We start from the raw sequence: 20,184 nt of genomic DNA on the forward strand, positions 1-20,184 counted from the left end.
GGCTTTACTGATGCTTCCAGCATCTTCGTACAAACCTTGGGTGCGACGGTCCTTTTTTCTTTCCCTTCTCTATCCTTCTTACCGTCTCAAGTTCTGTTTTGGTTCATCCAACCTTCAGATGACCACCAACAACGAAAATTATGTACGGACGGGCTGAAACGGTCGAAATCTTCCAGGGCTCATCTTGGGTTAGTCGCCGAGATCCGACTAGGCTTCCTAGGCTTGCAGACGATCGCCAGCCATGATTAAGCTCAAGCCCATTACGTGTCGTTAAAGCCACGTACTGTATGTACTCTTGGACTCTTGGCAGAAAGGTAAATCTTCTCTGCACATTTCCAGACGTCAGTATGCAGGGACAAGTGTTGGGCGTCGAGGCATGCATGATATCATATAGCACTTTGTTTAGTGAACATCGAATGATGTAGCATTGAATGTTGAAGCCCGTTTTGGACATTGCTACCAAATCCTCCCAACCGTTATGATGACCTCCTTTTCGCCCGCCATGATACCCTAGATAAAAAGAAATGAGCAATATCCACCTATCCCGAATGCACAAATGAGAAAAATAAAGTGCCCCCCAATATAGCTATGCTGATGCTGAGCCTCCCTCTGGCTTGGGTATCCCGTTTCGTAACAATGCGTGATATGACCGTACCGATTTGTAAAAAGAAGCCGCCCTTGATAAAGACCGCACTGGCTTTGGTTCGAAAAAAGAAAACAAAGGAAAAAATATGAATGAAAGAAACAAAGTCTGGGTATATACAGTAAAACAAGTAAAAAGAAAGACAAGGCTGTGCGCGATATATATACCGTAGAAGCGAATGGTATAAAGGATCTTAACCATGAGATCGATGCTTTAAAAAATGAAGAAAAAAACGCCAAAAAAAACACGCTATAACCCTCCGGCCCCCATAAGATGCACATGTATTGTAGGCTGTGAAACAAAGGAAAAGTACAAAGAGAATGTATGATAGATTGCTTAAACGGACAGGACGTAATTGCCTGGGCCGATCTTGCCGGCCATAAGGAGTCCAAGCTCCCGCATGCGCTCAGCGCCTTTGCCAGGAGCGGGACGTTTCTCTTGGGCAAGGCCCTTCCTGGCGCGATTGCACTGCTGGCGCGAGAGCTTTTCCCGACGACGCTGACGGCGCTGCTCGAGGCCCTTGACGATATCAATGGCACCGCGAACGTGACGCTTATCCTTGTGCGACGCGGTAGACTTCTTGCGCTGTTGAGCGTGCTGGTGTTGAGTCTTGAGGTGGGTGAAAATGGCAGGAGCCCGAGGAAGAGACTTGGTGTGTGTCAAGCCAGGGCGGAAGGCAAGCGACTTGAAAACGACTCCTTGTCCTCCGATGGGCGAGGCTTGAGGCGATGCACTTGCCATAGGTGGAGGTGGGGAGCGCATGCGGCGAGGAGGAGAGTGCCTGTCAAAGAGACGACGAGGTGGCGGAGACCTGCCGCGGGCCCTGGGAGGAGGAGAATGCATCCGCCTGGGAGAGGTGACCTTCTTCTTGGAACGATCGTGGCGTTCGTCGCCCTCATGGTCCAGATCCTCCAGCTCGCCATGAAGCCACACATGCTCATCACTGATGCGGTGGAGTGGCTTAAAGGCCTCGTCATCGTCGTCCTCGGGGTCTGATGTCGGGAAACTAGGGTCGAAATCCTGAGGAATAAGTCTGAGCTTCTCCTGCCTCTTGGCCGCCATGCACGACATGTACTCGTCCTCAAGAGGCCGGTCCTCGTCAAGAGTACCGCAGACAAAGTCGGTGCTGTCAGGAAGCTCAGGAGTACCAGGCCGACGAGTGGCGCGTGGAGAAGAGCGAGGGATTCTCATACGGTTCTCGAGAGTGCATCCGGGGGAGAAGGCCGATGAGTCCGACATGTTGCCAAGGGATTGACCGATTGACATGCGACGCGAGAGCGAAGCGATGGCAGTCTTGGAGCCACTGGATGTACCGGGCCACCACAAAACCAACTCATCGTCTTCGTCATCCGAATCGGCGAACCCGACTTCTTCATCGGTACGGTAGCCTTCTGATTCGGGCTCTGAACCATATTTGGACTCGTCATCATCCAAATCCAAATCTTCCTCATCTTCGTCCTCGTTCTCATCCTCGTCCTCGTCGTCATCGGCGTCTTCCAAGTCATCCCCGGCTTCGTCGTCGTTGGCATCGTCCTCCTCCTCCTCCTGTTCGGCCTCCTCCTCAGCCTCCTTGCCCAACTTGCGAATTGCCAACTCCTTGACCAAGGTGTCGTCAATCGTCAGCTTACACCTTTGATTCGTCTCATCCTGTCTGATCCAGTCATCATCTTGGACCTCGTCGCTGGCGAACTCGTGGAATCGAGAGCCCTCGGCTTGCAAGTCCTTGAAATCAGCAGTAAACCAGCCCTTGCGAGTAGCCACAGGGCTGTTAGACGAACGCTTGGGAGTGACGGAGCGAGCAGAGCGCGAGTTTGCTGAAGGTGAGCGGTATTTCTTGATTGTGGGCGGCGTGGACAAAGTCGCCGGGGGCGGCGTGTTCCGGGCCGGCTTAGTCTGTTCAGCTGCAGGGCGAGAGTTGCACGCGAACCGAATGCTGGACTTCTTCTGGGGCACTTCTGCAGCAGCAGGCTTGGGAGCAGGCGCAGCAATGACAGGCGTGGGTCTGGGAGCGGCGCAAGCAAAAGAAATGCACCTCTTCTTCTCCTCCTTGCGAGGGGCCTGAGCTGTAGGCTCAAATACCTCCTTCTGGGGAAGGCGAGGGCTGGGAGAGCTGGTCCTGGCGGGTGTCGTCAAGCCAGTGTCGCACGAGTACTCGGCAGTAGAGGCGATGCTAATGGTGCTAGCAAAAGATCGTCGTCTTCTCGGAGGCTTGATGTGCGAGTAGGTGTCATACGAGTCGTCCTCGGAGGGGCTCTGGAGAGCCTTGGTGAGGAGTGAGGCGCTCTCGGGTACCTTGGGTACTGCCGTCTTCTGGAACTTCTTGGTTGCGGGAGACATGCCAAGGGGTTTTAAGTCGGGCTCGTCGGCGTCGGCGGCGGCGTCGTCTTCGCTGATGATCCCGTTGGAGGCGTGCGCGCTCCACGCAAGAACATTTGAGGTGGCCATGTCGTGAATCCTATGGCTCGACATGGTAACTGTGCCTTGTAGGTTCGAGCTTGAAGCGGAAGGTGAGCTATGTGTTGAAGATGTGGTTGGTGGTATTGCACAAGGGAGCAAGAGAGGTTTCTGGAGAAAGGATATTTGAGGCGGCGATGTATCTCATATGAAGTTATACACTTGAGTGTGCTGAGCTGAGGACTACACAGGCAGTGAGAGCTTGTGCTCAGTTGGTCGGCAATGTTGATATCAACAAGCTATACTGAGTGCAACAGTGCTTGGTGTTGGGTGTGTCCAAAACGGACCGTGTCACTATAACTGGAGAGACATATTCAAGGGCAAGAGAATCGTCGAGGCGAAGGGATTAAAGGATTTGAAAGAGTAGTAAGACTCTGGTGATACCAGAGAGCACAGAAAATGTTGGCCGTGCCTTGGGCTTGGCAGTATGGCGTTGGGCTTATTTTATGAGGCGAAGTGTTTTCAAGGACGAGATGATTTTTTGGCAGTGGGAGTAGATTATAGGGCAGGATCGAAGAGATCTGGAAACAATGGAGGGTGTGTAGGTTGTGCGCGTCGCAGGAGTTATTTAGTTGTTCAGGCGAAAACGACGGTGGCAGAGTCCGTCGACCGTCAAGCAAAGTGGTGGGTTGCCCCTCCGTCCCCCTGGCTGGGTCGGGTGGTCCCTGTCCTAATGGTACTAGTGGAGGCTTTTTTTTTTTTGCCGCTTAGGGCCCTGTCCCCTGTTACTTGCAAAGTGACGTCGCTACTAAAAGCGGATAAGCAGAGGGGCGCAGGTCTTGAATGCTTGGAAACGGCGATCCAAATTGTCGCACGGATATGAATAGAAAATGGGTAATATAGGAGTGTTTCAAGAAAATAAATATTAGAGTCGAAGCTTGAAGAGAGTTGAAGAAATCAAGAAGAAGGTGGCGGACTGGAATCTAGCCTTGATTTATTGATTGAATAGGTGCCTAGTTGATACCTGTTGGGGCAGGTATAAACCTGTAAGGACAAGCAAGAAAAGCCTGTCTTTTTACTGCAAAACGGAACCGGCGGAGATGCATGTGGTGAGGATTTATGGTAGTCCTAAACAGCGTTTGATTAGACGGCTGACGCCGGAGCAGAAACGGTAGGGTCGGAAACGGTGGGAACTCAAGTCACACTCAAGTCATGGCTTCATACAGGATAGGGGTGGAGACAGCAGCAACCAGAAGGAGACGAGAAAAAAAAAAAAAAAAAAAAAAAAAAAAAAAAAAAGACTTTCGTCCCACATTGGAGCACTCAACTCTCAATTTCGCTTCTGGTTACTGCGAGAAAAGCAGTGGGAAAATGTGCACAGGCCACACCAAACCTCGAGCCCCATCCAGCGTTCCCGACAACAAATCTCAAGGGGATCGGGTTCCGAAGTTCCAGCGATGCAGCCAAGCCGGACTTGCAAAAGGGTTTCCCAACCATCTGGACCACTTTGTCCGACAGCCGCTTAGTCTTTAGATGGAGATTCCACCAAGCCAGGAAATGAGCACAAGCTCCGTCTTGGAATTTGGCAGTCTCCTGTTTGTCGGAATGTTCTCCAGGCCCCCAGCCGTCAAGGGAAGAGATTTCAGCGGTCAAGAAAATGAATCATCGCGTAAGCAATGCCTAGCTGCTATTACGAAGAATTTACGCGAGGAAATGAAAAGAGAGGGGGGCCAAATAGGTACATATCCGAAAGCAACAATTACTGAATCAAGATAATTTCAAGACTGTCCGAGACCCTCCGTTTCTACCCGCTTACGGGCAAATTTTTTTTTTTTTTTTTTTTTACCATTTGTTGCGGTCAAGTCATGGCTCATTCTCGATCAGATTGGACCCTTCATATAATCGGGGGCCCGTCGGCCAAAAGGGTCAAGAGACGTGAGCATATCCTGGCAAGCCAGAAGATTCGGTCCTACGATTCCAGTCATGTTCGACCAACAGGGAGGGCACACGACAGTACAGAAGAAGACAAAAACTAGGATTTTGCCTTCAGCCGCTTGTTCGTTATAAACAAAAAGCCTCAGCCATTTTTTTGCATTTTGCCTCCGGTTCATATCCAATCGCTGGGCTTCCCGTCATGCCTTACGTACGCTGTGATGTTAGCTACAGTCGGGAGAAGCCTGAGGATGACTGATGATTTAAAAAACGCCACGCTTAGAATCATCTACTCAGCCGTCGCTCAAAGCAAGAATTGTAATGATCTCATTTGCCCAGAAACCATCCGCTTTCTTTGTTTCTGCCTTATTGAAAAACATTTGCCAAGACCGTTTTAACCGAAGTCTACCACAGCTCATCGTTTGTATATATCGCACAAATGCTCAATAGTGTTTCTGCCAAGCCATTACACAAACAGCTGCCGCCGCAAAAACGGTGCTCGGAAGTCATAGAGAAGACGGTGTGCAGACAGACTGCTCGGTGGTGGGTGGCTTGCAGACCTTGCAGATCCTGCACATCACTCACGGTCGCCTCTACTACTCATCCTTCCATCTCAAACATGAAGCTTGGAAGCATGCACGCACAGGCGCTTGTACACTCCCTGCCAATCGAAACTGCAGGTATATTTGGCTGGGTAAGGTGCGTATACTTTGGTTTGCGTAGAGAGCAGTAGTGTAAGTGAGGTACCGGGACTAAGGATGGAGCACATGCATTGCATTCGTGGGGTTCCATTGCATTGAGGAGGGTGGCTGGCTAGCTGCGTTGCTCACAAGGCAGGGCAAGGGAGGGGGGGAGCGCAGCGCAGCGCAGCACTGCTAGCACAGCTTGCTTTTTCTCTCTTGTGGGTTTTGCTTTTCCATGTTCAAGCCATATTTCACTGTTTGGCACCTGCTCGCGAGCATGAAAATGCCACCCCCATCACGACTCGTTAGCGATCCAGGAAGCACCGTTTTCCGGTTTCTGATCTAAAAACGACGCGATTGGCGCAAAACCCTCCGATTTACTCTCATAGTTGTATCCACATTGCAAATGCACTGAGAGAAGAGCCCTTTCCGCTCGATCCTTTTGTTTGTCGCTTGCCTTTTAGCCGACTGCATGAGATGCCCCTACCTGTATACAAATCACACCTTATTACTGTTTATGGCTTGCAGGCGCTGTGCTGTGTCACACAAATATTCAGCAGTACCATCAGCACCACACGCTAACGCAGCGTCCACCTCCTCCGGAACAGCCCCGCGACTTGCCGGTTGTACAGCAGGAGTAGCGGCTAACCAATTGACCTTGGGGTTGTTTGGGGATGTTTTTTTTTGTTGACACGTGCTGGCTGCTTGTGCTCAAACGCGCTCAGAAGGCCCTTCGAAGGCCTCGTCGAAGCGTCCATTGGGCACTCACTACGTGGGGGGGCTTAGGTGAATGGGATAGAAGATAGTAGGCAATCTTGCTTCTTTTTGGTGCGCCCGTTGCTAGTCACGCACTGGCAGCGTGACCATGATCGGCACCGTCACCGCGCAGCAATTTGCTCCTTGTTTCCATGGCTTTTGATGGCTTCAAACTTGTCGAGTTGGGCCTAGTCTCGTATGCATGTCTCCTCTCCATGGTGAGACTTGCAAATGACAAAGTAGATGCAGCTGTCTCTTTTCCTTTCCTTGCTCTGGTTCCTTCCTATTTCTGTCGCCATTCAAAACAAACGACCGAGCTTGGTTGGTTGGCCAGGCGGACCTTCCTCTCCATTTACGCGGGCAGTCTCAAGTTCGGTCATCCATTGGCCGTCCCCCCACAGTTAGATTGCAAATCGTCGTGACCGCTGGATGCCAATGCACCAATCCTCGACCGCCCCTGTCCCCCTATCTCAGCTGTCTCAAAGGGGGCCACGCGGCTTGCAGTCAAATGTCAACTTTGGGGTTTGGGTGAAGTGCAAGCAAACCACCCCGAGAAGGGAGGTAAATCCGCAAATGAATGAATACCCAATTTCCTGCAGAGCACCCCCACGTTTCCCTGCGGCAACAATCGTCGCAGGGGAACACGTGTTGACGATGACCTTGGAAAACCCCGCATTCTGATTGCTGCATGTTGTTTTGTTCTTACTTCCTTGTTCCATACAAAGCAAGGGCAGAGGATTTCTTCTAAGGAGAGCAGTCCTTCCATTGTGGAGGCGCAATGCGGAGGGCATCCTCAGACGCAAGCGAGTGGGCGCACAGGTAAGGTATTGGTGCTCACCCCCAAAGTATTAACCTTTTGGTAGTATCTCATGCCGCAGGGCAGTAGCAGATGGGGTTTTGGAAGGTGGTCGAAAGACGCATATTCTGGTTCCGAGGTCTAGAGAAGACGCAATCATTAAACACCGAAAGATCAACATACGCCTAGAAACCACAACGAGCATGCACCGATGCACTGTTACAAAAGTAGGATGCAGAAAAGAGTCAAAAGACCCCCTCTTGCGAAACACCATTTTCGCCTGCACGAATGTTTGTATAACGATTGGATGGCACAAGTGGCGCGAAGGCGTTCAGCAGGAAAATAGGGATTTCGGCACTTTAGTTGCTACTCGTCGGAGCGGTGAAGACAGGATGACAGTCGACGGTGGAGGCGGAGGCGGAGGCAGGGAGCTCTGTGTTGGATCGGTTCTTTTTCCCGAGCTTTTCTTCTTTGCCTGTGCCCTTTTTTCTTTTTCTTTTTTTTTTCTTCTCAATCGGACCGTTTTGCATGTCGCAAACGGAGGCCGCAGCGAGTCGTTACATTGCAGCAAAAAAAATGGGAGCTTCAATCCAACGATCCCGCCGTCGGACTTTGGTGATCCATCGGCTTCATCCAGTAGTAGTAAGCATTGGGGCTGCCACCTCATCTCATCTGTGCTGCCTTGACGCTGTCCGTCGGCCTAGCCAGCCACCCTCGGTCCAAGGCTCTCAAATTGGCGGTCTGCAGTACGATCTATTTTCTTGCCTGGCTACTATTCCGAACAATTGTGCAGTAGATTAGTGCTCTACCAGCAGCAGGCAACTTTTGTTCCCGAGAACCGGCGAGGAATCTATTTCCACCGCTAGTGTGCCATATAAGCAAGCCTGTGTTTCCCTGACTAGTCTTAGGGGCGGATGTGATTATTCCTAGAGTGACAGGGTCAACTACGTCCTTGGCACCGCCTCTGCTCGGGATGGCCAGCACACTACTGCGTATACCTAGCACTCCGTAGTATTTCAGTATGTATGGCAGATTTCGGACTTTTTAGTTTGCAAAAATAGTCGGTGGCCCCATTGTCAACCAGGGCTTGGATTAGCGACTGGCGATCGCTTGCAAACGGTTTCAGCCCCAGACCAAGAGTCGAACTCTTCTTTTCCACGCCCCACTCAAAAGTCAAGATCGATCAGCTGTACGTTCCTCAAAGTAATACCATACCAGCTACGCCCGCCAGGGTGCTCCTGTCAAAGTTCTCAGTTGCCAAAAGTAGTAAAAGAGAATGAAAGTATGGTCGGTTTTTGAGGCATTCCCGAGGGCATACTGGGAAGGGCCGCCACTGAAAGCTTACTCGGCTTTTTGCATCTTGGCGCCGGGCCTTGGCGATGGCTGCCAATCGTCTGATGTGCGACGACATCTATTTGTGGGATTCTATTCCCGAAATATGGACCCTGAAATCCCCAAAATGTCGCAGTGCAACTTGCTTCTTCGGTTCGTATCTTTTATCATGGCACGGTTTGTTATTGTTTTGCGTTCGGCTACAGCCTTGGCTCAAAAGGCATCCCGGCGGGAATGCAAGCCTCTGCGCAAGGTGGTGCATGAACATGTCTGACTTAACGATGGTCAATTGACAGGTAGATCGACTACTTACTTGGCATGTCTGTTTTGGCGGCAAACCTTTGGACGCTGGGCTGCCTTGGCTTTATTTTATTTCATTGTTTGTCCTTGCTTTTTTATTCCTAGCCGCCGTGCCCGCCTGGCCGGAATTGCTAGCATCAGAAATTCTCGTGACATGTCCTTTGGTTTGATTTGCCATCTGGTTGTTGTTGTGCCTTGTTGGCAAAGTCCTTGGACCATGGTAACCACCTCATCTATGATGAGATGGCGTCGCCCCTGTGGGGGAATAAAAGTTGGACTGACGAAGCGGTCACACAGATGCTCACTGTGCAGGACTATGAAGCAAGGCGCACATGAGGATGGACATGCAAGTAAAGTACAGGGTAAGTTCAGTGACGATCTGATATGTCATCAAAGTCTACGGGCATGTGCACGGCCACACAGTAATACGCAAGCCTCAAATGAATGCGCCTCATATAAGGTGATGCTCTCAGGCTTGGCAGAGTAAGTCGTCAGCAAATCTCGTGATCAGTCACGTGGTGAGATTGACGCTCGGCCCGGCAAATTGCGAAAGCTTTCGTCGATGGTCCAACGACGTGCCCGCAAATACGGTACACGACTGCAAACAAAGTCGACGCATCAACGCCCGCCAGTCAATTGACCGCCGACACCACCATGAACTCCCTTCGCGTCGCCAGAACAGTCCTCAGGGCCCGTCCGGCCGCCATCCGGGCCCCTCTGCAGAGGAGAGGGTACGCCGAGGCCGTTGCCGACAAGGTGCGTTCGTGTTTTTACCCTTCGGAGAGCTTCGGGGAGCTGTTGTATTTTTTCTGCGCCACGATTTGTATTGAGCTCAACGATGTTTACTAACATTTGTCAATGTCAAATGCAATATAGATTAAGCTGAGCTTGTCGCTTCCTCACCAGGTATGAAAGATTGGAGGCAGCTCGTCCGCGTTTTGATTTCGATTAAACAAAAAGTTCCCCCCGGAATATCTCGGACATGGAAACCTCGCAGCGCATGATGGGAAGCTAATCGCCGCAACAAACCCCATCAATACAGTCTATCTACAAATCCCAGGATGTTGTGCAGGTCAACATCCCCGCCGAGTCGGGTGAGATGGGTGTCCTCGCGAACCACGTTCCCTCAATTGAGCAGCTGAAGCCTGGTCTGGTTGAGATTGTTGAGGAGAGCGGCAGCAAGCAGTTCTTCCGTATGTGGACCACTGAAACACCCAAAGCTACGATACGTCAATTGAAAGAGCCTGTGATTAACAAGACATGATCACTACAGTTGCCGGAGGATTCGCCGTCGTCCAGCCCAACTCCAGCATGAGCATCAACGCCACTGAGGGCTTCCCTCTTGAGGACTTCAGCGCCGAGGCCGTCAAGGCACAGATCGCCGAGGCCACCAAGGTTGCGAACGGTAACGGAAGCGAGCAGGACATTGCTGAGGCTAAGATTGAGCTGGAGGTAAGAAATGCCCTGCATACCAACTTTTGGTAATATGATGGCCCGAGTTGCTGACGTTTTGTCGATATAGGTTCTGGAGAGTCTTCAGGCTGTGCTCAAATAGACTGGTTTTATAGACGTCCCACGGATTGTCGTTGTAACATACTGCGAATAGCAAAAAAGACTCGTTTGTTATCGTTACCATCGCCGCAGAACCACAGATCATGGCGCTGTTGCTTGCTTGTCAGAATTTATTCAATATAATTCCTCCATGTCGGCACTCTGTTCCCATCAGCGTGCAATTGCCTCGCGCAGCGCTGCATGTTCCAGACTAGAAAGCTATTCTGGATATGCACAGATCGATGATTCCGACTTCGGAGTCTTTGATGGATTTGGGGAGGAACTCGAATTCAAGGCCTATTACTTTTCGCAGGTCGCTACTACCCTGAAGCTAATGCAGGGGCAAACAGGAAGGTGCAATCATGATGCCAACAATTTAGTACAGCTTCTGCAAGTCAATGAAGGCAGCTGGTGTTTGACGAGCTTCCCGAGTGCCCGGACAGCAACCATTACTCTCACCAATGCTTACTCCACAGCTTCTTTACTTCGACATTCTTGACTTTCAACCCCTACATCGATATTGGCGCTTTACATGCTGAGCTTGGCAGACAAGATCCAACCGAACTCACCGCAGCTTACTGACAAGACTCATGGCGACAGCAAAACCACGGATCTGCCACATCTGCCGCGCCATCACATCTTCAAGGAGCTTGTGCCACTCGTGCGGTCACGCCCTATGTCCGACATGCATCTGCGAGATCCCCAAAGACGCCGCAGACACTCAGAAAAACTTTGTCGCCATTGACTACGCGCACCCGGCCATGGAGGGCGGAGTTGAATATACAAGCCGCGACAGGACGCCACCTGACGAACCCACTGCTGTCGAATATGCCTCTACAGAGCGTTCTATACTCGCCAACACTGAGGATATTGAGTCACAAATCCCGGCGGGTGGTAGTGAACGCCTGGCGCCAAAGTTCTATTTCTTACCTTGGTTCAACTCCAAGAAACAGCTTGGCGGCAGCCTTTCCAACAACCCGTTTATCCTGGCTGACCAAAGGAAGGTTCGACCATCGGCGCAGGTCCAGTCGAAGCCTGGCATGAACGAGCGCGCCGCGATGTCCGAGTTGCGGCACATATCGAAATGGCATGGCACCGACGCCGAACCGCGGGCGGAACCGCTGCGCAAGTACCAGCATAAGCACAACGAGGAGCATAAAGCTGAGAGTGATGATAAGGGGCGGAGGTCGTTTATTTTCGAAGCGACTGAGATTCGATCTAAGCTCCCATCGCCGTTCTATCCCATGGCACCTACACAGACGATGAAGCCGCGGCATGAGGAATGGGAATACATTCAGGGCATCGGTGATGAAAACACAGCTGGCAGCAGTGGCATAGCTCCGGAGCCTGGTGTCAACAGGAGACCAGACAGTGAGCAGTCCCGGGAGATGCTGCTCAGAAAGACCTCGCGAGGGTTCGTACCTGTTGATTCCAGGTCACAGTCATACTGTAGTGTTGACGAACAACCGATTTTGAAGGCGGAAGAAGCCATGGCGATTCACACGCCGGGAAGTGAGATGTTACTGACAGAGAAGGCTGGTAAACTTGCCGGAGCTGCCAACGTCATGTCCATTATCGAAGGTAACACTGCCCTCGAGTGGCTTCAGAGTGGAGATGATTATATAACAGATCCCTCGACGGTTAGGAGCTTCACCACAGCCTTCCAGACCCATCCCGATCCTAAATTTCTGGTAAAGCGCCATAGTCCCGCGTCGTCTGAAACCGGAACCCGTCGCGAGGTAGACAGCATCAGTATGCGGAGAAAGTCCAAGGGCCCGAGCCACCCGGACACTTCTTTTGTACCTTCTATTGGCGTCCGTGGCCGTCAGGATACGCAGGCAACTATTCGATTCGCCGGTAAAGGCAAAGGCAAAGATGGGTTCGAGAGCTATGGCGCCGAGCCGTCCTTGGTGAGCGCCCAGATGGGTCGCAAGCAGCATCTCCAGCAGGCGCGGGAACAAATCAATGCGCTGGGCCGGAGCTTCCAAGAACTCCAACAGGCAATTCAACTGCGGGACAAAGAGGAGTCGGGAGGTTTTAATGAGATTTCGGACGAGAGTGGACGACGGACCTCGGAACAGATGCTTGAGAGGGGGCGGCTAACTCCTGCTGCATTGTACTCTCATTTTGGTCGAGGCAGACAAGTTTTAACTGATGAGATTGAGCCAGAGGAGCGGATTGCTGTAGTCAAGAATGGCATTGAGGAAGCCAGATTTGAGGAGCAGCTTGAGGCGACTCACCAACAGCAGCAACATCACATTATGGACAAGGCGACAGCGTTGGGACAGGAGGCAGATGATGCTTACTACGATAACAACCACGAGTGCATCTGGAAGTCACGCTACCTGGCGCTCAGGACCGAGATGCACCAGCTGCGGGAGATGATGTCAGAGAGGCAGTCCCTGTCGTCCAGTTCGGCCAAGGCTGTCGCCAGCGGGATTGAGGATACGGATAGTAACTTTGGGTTGGAGGGTCTGACCATTGTCATGCACTTGAAAGGGAAAGATGACCTGGTTATCAAAACAGACCTAAGGGAGAGATGATCATCATTCGCTTTAGAATTTTACATTGGAGTTGCTTATGGCTTAGCAATTTGCTTCACTCATAATAATATAGTTCTGTTCCAAGGAAACAGATACTCTGATCCCGTATTATCGTTTCATCTCTCGTAATAGGGAGATATTAGACTTAGTAAGAGGATTATTATTCGAATCTTTTCTTAGACGTTCAGGAAAGGTCTTTTTTTCGTACCGTGTCTATTTGAGTTGCTGCATAGCTTCATAGGTCTAATGGAGGTGATGTTATGCTCAATATGGATTATCTCTCATGAAAAGCCGTTGGCAGCCGCAAGAATCGCAAGTGTCAACCAGCATAATCTGTTTCCATCACTTTTGTAGAATGCTGCGGTCGAAGCGGGTCCTTCGACTACTCCTTCACTTCCGGACAGCTGCAAACAAATCAGTGCTGTCCACCAGACTTCAAAAACGCGACTCCTTGCAAGTCCTGCACCTAGACTTGTTGGCTACGTGATCGTAGCAGCCCATGGCTCCGTTCTTGTTGAAAACGATATCATCTGCCCCAGGATATGGGTTAATAGAGATTCGGACCAAGCAAGAAAAGGAGGGCGACCATACCGAGTTCCACGTGGCTTTTGTCCTTCAGCTCACCGGATCCATCCGAGCACCTGCAACTGAACCTGCCTTTCTCCGAGTTCTTGTCAAATTTGCATTCATGGCATGATCCGGAGAATTTCCCACTTGAGGTGTGGTTTTGGTCAGTTAGTGATGCTGATGCTGTCGCTGTTAAAAGACATGATCAAATCAAAGACCACCCCAAACTCACTCGGATGCAAACGCCAGCCGACCTCCGTCGTTTGTGAGGCACCAATCGAGGTTCAGGCTGTTAGGGTCAGCAGTCGAATCGAAAACAAAAGCTTTCAACGAGTGAGAAGGAGAAGAGAGGTACTGCAGTGCCTTACGCGGAATAGTCATAGCCGTAGATCTCGTGCTTTTCGTTGGTGCAAGTGGTGCCGAGGTATTTTTTGTCGTCGAGGCTGGCACCACCGAGGAAGCACGTCTTGGTGAAGCCGCCCTCTGCACTGACCATGGGGAAGAGGAGAGCCAAGGCGGCCATTCTGAGGATTGGAGGAAGCATTTTGATAACAGGTTAGGTTCTTTGCAAGAAGAGATTCGAGGCAAAGGAAACACGAGTGTATTTGCGAACAAAAACTGTAGGAGTAAGAGAGCTTTTTGTGAATAGTGGTGGTCTGGTATAAATACCTGTATACGGAAGAGACGTAAACTATGCCCTGAGGTCAAGGAGCACTGGTGGAGAATTTGATTTGTCTGATGCACTGAGTTCCTGCCACTCTTTAGACTTGTCCATCACTGGGACCATGCTCATTCTGTAAAACATCGGCCACGAAACAGTTGCTGGGGCGCAACTTCCTGGTTTGGTAGCACGAGTTCCATCCTCGGTACCTGCCTTATACTGAATTCTGCCAGCCAGGTAGTGTAGTGTAATCCATTCGGCAATCCGCAATCACAAAACCACTCCTTCACTCATGTATTTGCGCCATCTGCCGTTGCTACCTCATTCTCAAGAATTTGCAACTGGCCAGAATCATCATACCCAACTCTACCATCATTGACAGCGCGCCTTAGGTTATCAGACAGAACCTCCCTCTCGCCTGTGACAGGGTCCCAATCCCAGCCCTCACGCATCCACATCCACCTGAGGTATGCCCGAAGCTCCTTGTCCAGCGGCAACACGCGCATCCACTCGGGCTGAAACTGCCCGCCGTTCCCCTTCTCGTTGTCCTCTCCTCGACCGAGCAGCTCGTCCCGGCAGAAGATGCGCCACGAGTCGATGGCATACGGGCCCTGCGTGATGTGACCAATCTCCCATGCCGATCCGAGCCCACGACGAACCATTTCGCCTCCAGAAATGGCCTCATCCTCCTCTTCAGGCCCAAACTCCTCCCCAGCCTTGACATCGGCCGCGTCCCCCGGCCGCGGGTAGTTCTTCACGCCATACCTCACCTCCCTCCGCGGCGGACGCTCCACCCAGATCCTGGCGTAGCACAACATCGCCTCACGTCTGACCACGCCCAGGCCCAGGTGGCGGATCATGTCGAGCAGCTGATTCGGATCCGCCGCTGCGAACGCCTCCGGGGTCGGGTACCTGGCCACGAGCCGGCGGAACGTCGGAATGGCGGCTTTGCCGGCCGTTTTTATGAGAAGGCGCACGGCGATGAGGAGCTCAAACGGCGAGTGCGCCAGCTCCTCCTGGATGAGGCCGAACTTGGATGACGTGAGGGGAGGGAAGGGTAGGCCGGATATGGTGATGCCCCCTTTGCCTGGCGACGACCTTGGTGGTGAGTGGTCAAAGTAGCGAGATATCACTTCAGATTTAGCTTTGGGTGGCGTTTTTGATGGCACTGGTGGTGGGAGTGTGGGTGCTTTTGCTGTGCCTAAATGTCCCTGGATTTGTGTTCTTGATGCAGTAGGCGTATTTTGCGGAAGAAGAATGTGGGGATGGACCTTTTCCCCCAGTTCGGTAACGGCGGTGGGTTTCTTTATCCAACTCTTGCTGCGGAGTAAAGTTCTAGCATTCGGAGGCCCATCCAGCCAAAAAGGAGACTTGGCAGGACTTCTTCTGCTTGACGATCTAACTGGGCGACTTGGAGGTTGGCCCTCCAATTCACCCACGTTACTAGGATGGCTCGGCTCCAGACAGTCGATACTGCTGCCACCAAGCAACTTGTCCAAGCAGCTCAACATTGCTTCCGAAGACGGTGTATATCTATCCCGAGCCTCCTTATAGTTATGAAGCTGCACATGCGAAGCAGCGCATTGCATCATAAGGTCCCAATCCTCAGCCGGCGCCATTAGACCAGCTTGGTACAGGCTGTTGACAGCGTCGGAACAGGCCGTCCCGGATGCCACAAGACTGGCTAGAAAATCCAGCGTCTCGTCGTTGTCGACGTTGAACCCGTGCAGCAGGCTCCGCGCGGCATCCATCGTGGGTGATGTGAGCGGGATGTGAGAAGACCCTAGGCCGGCCTTGTTGCTTTTCGGGCCCCATTGCCACGGCCGAGCACGTTTATTGTTTTAGGCTCGATACAAGAAAAAATCGATCAGGGGTAGTGCTTTATTTATGTAGTGATAGCCCAAGGCGAGAAGAAAGAATGGGCGGGGAAAAAGAATAAAAAATAAATAAATAGAAGGTGTTGTGAACTATGGTGCGGTTGAGACGATCTCGAGCTGGTGGCGACTTGGAATTGACCACAATCATCAGCCAGTACAAGTTACGGCTGATTGACAGCGCTGAAGACCAGATGGGTGATGGAATTGCCATACCTAATGTCTAATGAGGGAATTCAATGGAAGGAGAAAAAAAATACGCTTCAAATCGGAAGTAATAGTAACTGTATGGATATACAAAGCTTGAAAGATAACCGCTTTTTGACCTGTACATAGTTACAGTTTGTTGAGTGAGTAAATGGATATGTAACCAGCCAAATTCCTACCTTGTAGAGCAATATAAGTGAGCCACTCTTGGGAGGCAGACTCCTCACAATCCCAGAGACATCTCGCAACAGACAAAGCAGCAAGATTCTAAGCACCTAGAGATCTACTAATGTATTCGCAGAAAATCCAGACTCAACAAAAAGGGAACTTGATACACTCTACACCACCCTGTGGCCAACCCGGTCTGCCCTTTCCGTTGACTCGGCAGAGCAGACGCGAGCCCATATAACATACAAGAGACAAGTGAAAGCAGCAGTATAGGCAAAGCCTCGGTGGTTTTTGGTCGAGGCAGAATGGCCGCCTCACTGACTTTTTGGGAATCCTCTTCCCCCTATTTTCCTGTCTAACTCCCCCACCCGGCTCCCGATCAAATCTATAAAGTCTTCTCACCCACCTCAAATTATAGTCTTACAACCGTTGAGGCTTCGAGCTGACCTTGGGCGGGTCGTAGGTAACCTTCCTCGACTTGAGGGCGGCCCACTTGTAGCGCTTGACCCAGATGCTCATGGCAGTGAGGACGCTGGTGGCGACAAGGACCTTGAATCCCATGCGCTTGCGGTCGTCCATCTCGGGCTCGGCTGCCCAGTTGAGGAACTCGACGACGTCCTTGGCCATCTGCGAGGTGGTGGCGGGGGTCTCGTCCTCATACTCGACCAGGTCGTCGTAGAGAACACGAGCCATGGCAATGCCTGTGCCGGGGAAGTAGGGGTTGAAGTTGAGACCGGCACCGACCTGGGCACCCGCAGGAGGCTCCTCAGGGTAGCCGGTCAGCAGGGAGAAGATGTAGTTGCAGCCACCGTGGCGGGCCTTGACGATGAGCGACAAATCCGGGGGCAGAGCGCCGTTGTTGGCGAACCTGGCGGCTTCATCGTTGGGGTACGGCGAAGGAAGGTAGTCGGAAAGCTTTCCGGGGCGCTTCTCGATTTCTCCCTGGTCGTTGGGCTCCGTGTCGTACTCGTTCTCCTCGGCAAGAGCCTTGGCCTCATCGACGGTCAAAATGCTGCCGACAAGTGTGCGGTAGGGGACTCGGCTGAGGGAGTGGCAAGACGCGCAAACTTCCCGGTAGACCTGGAAACCACGGCGGAGTCTATTGTGCGGTTTTGGTTGATATTAGCGACTTGTGCACGGGATTCCTCACGGAATCTTGGCGGCCGAGAAAAAAAACCGGGTGTCTTACGCTTGGTGATCAAAGGTTTTGAACCATTGCTCGTGAACCCATGGGTACTTTGTTGGGTGAAGACTGTATGCGCAGTTAGCTTTTGATGATCTCAATTGTGTGTGTTGACGCGTAGTCGAGCAATCCCATATATGCCGCAATCAGTGCTTGATTGTAGCCTTCCCTTCCCGTTGGATGTTGGATTCAACCAAGCCAAAGACACTCACCCCTCCTCAGCTGGCGAGCCTGCGTTCGCCGTAGGCCCGTACAGGTGGTAATACCATGCAATTGAGCCAATGGCAACAGCTGTTGACGCTGCCGCGGCGATGTTGAGCCGGACGGGGGAAGCTTCGGCTGCTGAACCGGAGCTTGATGAGATTGAACGCTGGGTAGAACGCAAGACAAGGTCAGCGAGAGGTTCTATGCATGATGAAGAGGCATCCATTCTCTTCCGGCGAATGCTTTGCAGCCAGGTGCTTTTCATGTTGGCATGCGTCGGCGTATCGAGGAGGTCCGGGGCAAAAACAGAGGATGCAAAATATCCACCTTCAATGTGTTGACGGCGCCATTTCTCGAAAAGGCTCGCGTCGAGGTCGAGCGCAGACACCTCGCCGCGAACATCTTGTGAGCAAAGTGAGACTGATGCTCAGCTTCGGAAGAAAAGGGATTTGGTCGGGTGGTGGCGGGACAATTGGTCGCCGATGCCGTGTTTTGCTGTCAAGTATTAGGATGGCTTCATACGAGCGTGGATGAGCGGAAAAACCAGGCAAACGTTCAGAAATGACTTTCCGCTCATTGGCTGGGCCTGGTCCGAGCTTGCTGCTGGGTGTTGCCGAAGAATTGGATACAGTGTGCATTGATCCGGCTACTTTTCGCACTAAGCTCATCACGTGGACCGGCAGCTGATCGAGCAGCTGATCTGGCCATTGGAGTTCGGATGCGGCCGAGCCTTTCTAGCTTACCCACCCTGCACTTGCACCGATCCTACTGATCCTTAACCTTGTCAAAGATAACCTCAGGTGCCAACCCATGCCTGAGGCGATTAGTACCGGAAACTTTGAGGTTTGATATGGACGTGTACCCTTTACTAAGCTTTTGTAATGACAATTAATTACCTACATACTATGTATGTGTTGCTTAGATGAAACTTGTCTGCTCTCGGTTCCCCAAAACATTCACAGCATCTGACATATCCCAACCTTTTGTTCACACGTGGCAAACTTTGTGCGATGTTGGGCATGAGTTCTTTCAACCCATTGTATGTCTGATCTACCCGCAGAGTAAAATCCCCGGCCGGAACTGGTTCGGAGTTCGGCCCTTTGTCAGGGAACTTTAATGTGTACTTCTTCCATCTTACAAATGGCTTTTGCACCTATCACCGGTGGCATAATTGCAGTACTTGCGACACCCGTCGTGGGCGCAAGGTTGCAAGGTGGAGTTGGCATTTGGTTTTTTTGGCCTGAGGCATTCGGCGTGTCGTTCTGATACGTGAAAATCTCCCACAGTCCCGTCTGAACTCTGCAGCCGCTGAATAGAGCAGTACAAAGAAGACTAAGTATCCCGGTAGGCTCGTGCCGTGCGCCTGTCTATGTTTGTGTTGCGCGTCGCCTCAGGAAAAAAATTGGGTGGGCCCTGAACTTGGGCAGCTTACTTACAATAGGTGCCAGCTTCCTGCGATGTATCTAAACTACGACCACTGTAACGTTCCCCGCATGCTGTTAGCCAGGCACAAGGGACACGCTTGGGGGGATGCATGCTCACCGACTTTGTACCAATATAACGGATTGTGAACCTTTATGTCTACCACGGAATTTTTTTTTTTTTTTTCTTGGATGAGGGTGTGCCGCCAAATGCGCACCTTGATGGACAGCATATTTGCTTTTCAGCAATGTTTTCGGCTTGTTGTCCAGCCTCATCTATCTCCATGCCGCCATCCAAGTGTACAAAGAAAATAAATAATAATGATAATAATGATAACAATAAAATCAGACGCGGTCGCGGTTAGGAGCCAGGTAAAGCAAATGAAGGCAAGGTAGACAGACAAACAAGCAAACAACCAAGCAAGCTTAGACTCAATCCTTAACAGTCGCAGGACCGGGATCACAACCCCAAGTACCGGCAGCGGTCCCCGGGCACAACCAAGTCCATTCTCTCTTGAGTTGAGACATGTCAACCGCATGGACAATACTTTTGCGTACCCTCCTAGCAAGTCCTAGACCCAAAACGGCTACTGGACGAGCTGCTCGTAACTATTTGTTGAACCAGATTGCTGCCGTGTCTGTCCATGTTTGCCGTACAACCCATTTTACAGCAGTGGTTTTCGCGCCTGTGTCCCGGCCTTTGACATCCTTGACTGCGCTTTCCCGAGTCGGAAATTTCGCACGGGTGCGTGCTCGCCACTACAAGCAATTCTTCGCCACTTTTTAAGCAGCTTGTGGTTCCCTTCCTCTTGAATCCAATTCAACTCCGGCATTGGTTTGTCATGCATCGTGTTTCATCATCCTTATAAAAATTCACTTGCATAGCCGTTGTGGAAGCTGCTTAATTCACTGCACCGCTCACCACTCTTTAATAAGAGCCCTTCGGCAGCACCCAACCCGTCGCGCAAT

General features: G+C 51.5%; 5 protein-coding genes across 5 annotated transcripts; 2 read left to right on the plus strand and 3 right to left on the minus strand.

Moving 5' to 3' along the window:
• Nucleotides 1-979: 979 nt before the first annotated feature.
• On the minus strand, nucleotides 980-3,112 carry PpBr36_05237 (uncharacterized protein; the record flags this gene model as incomplete). The annotated part of the gene is made up of 1 exon (XM_029892394.1): nucleotides 980-3,112. One exon carries the CDS (start codon nucleotides 3,110-3,112, stop codon nucleotides 980-982), a length of 2,133 nt encoding a protein of 710 aa, XP_029748956.1.
• Nucleotides 3,113-9,490: 6,378 nt separating this feature from the next.
• PpBr36_05238 (uncharacterized protein) lies at nucleotides 9,491-10,391 on the plus strand (the record flags this gene model as incomplete). Its single annotated transcript, XM_029892395.1, has 5 exons — nucleotides 9,491-9,592; nucleotides 9,713-9,742; nucleotides 9,879-10,029; nucleotides 10,110-10,288; nucleotides 10,359-10,391. The coding sequence occupies 5 exons, from the start codon at nucleotides 9,491-9,493 to the stop codon at nucleotides 10,389-10,391; spliced, it is 495 nt and encodes a 164-aa protein (XP_029748959.1).
• A 586-nt stretch (nucleotides 10,392-10,977) lies between these two features.
• PpBr36_05239 (uncharacterized protein) lies at nucleotides 10,978-12,930 on the plus strand (the record flags this gene model as incomplete). The annotated part of the gene is made up of 1 exon (XM_029892396.1): nucleotides 10,978-12,930. The coding sequence occupies one exon, from the start codon at nucleotides 10,978-10,980 to the stop codon at nucleotides 12,928-12,930; it is 1,953 nt and encodes a 650-aa protein (XP_029748960.1).
• A 795-nt stretch (nucleotides 12,931-13,725) lies between these two features.
• PpBr36_05240 (uncharacterized protein) lies at nucleotides 13,726-14,041 on the minus strand (the record flags this gene model as incomplete). The annotated part of the gene is made up of 2 exons (XM_029892397.1): nucleotides 13,726-13,786; nucleotides 13,866-14,041. The coding sequence occupies 2 exons, from the start codon at nucleotides 14,039-14,041 to the stop codon at nucleotides 13,726-13,728; spliced, it is 237 nt and encodes a 78-aa protein (XP_029749821.1).
• A 407-nt stretch (nucleotides 14,042-14,448) lies between these two features.
• On the minus strand, nucleotides 14,449-18,963 carry PpBr36_05241 (uncharacterized protein; the record flags this gene model as incomplete). Its single annotated transcript, XM_029892398.1, has 7 exons — nucleotides 14,449-15,958; nucleotides 16,832-17,506; nucleotides 17,597-17,659; nucleotides 17,803-17,960; nucleotides 18,122-18,289; nucleotides 18,361-18,524; nucleotides 18,933-18,963. 7 exons carry the CDS (start codon nucleotides 18,961-18,963, stop codon nucleotides 14,449-14,451), a joined length of 2,769 nt encoding a protein of 922 aa, XP_029749820.1.
• Nucleotides 18,964-20,184: the final 1,221 nt, after the last annotated feature.

Source organism: Pyricularia pennisetigena, chromosome 6 (genome assembly GCF_004337985.1).
Source record: "Pyricularia pennisetigena strain Br36 chromosome 6, whole genome shotgun sequence".
Lineage (NCBI taxonomy): Eukaryota > Fungi > Ascomycota > Sordariomycetes > Magnaporthales > Pyriculariaceae > Pyricularia > Pyricularia pennisetigena.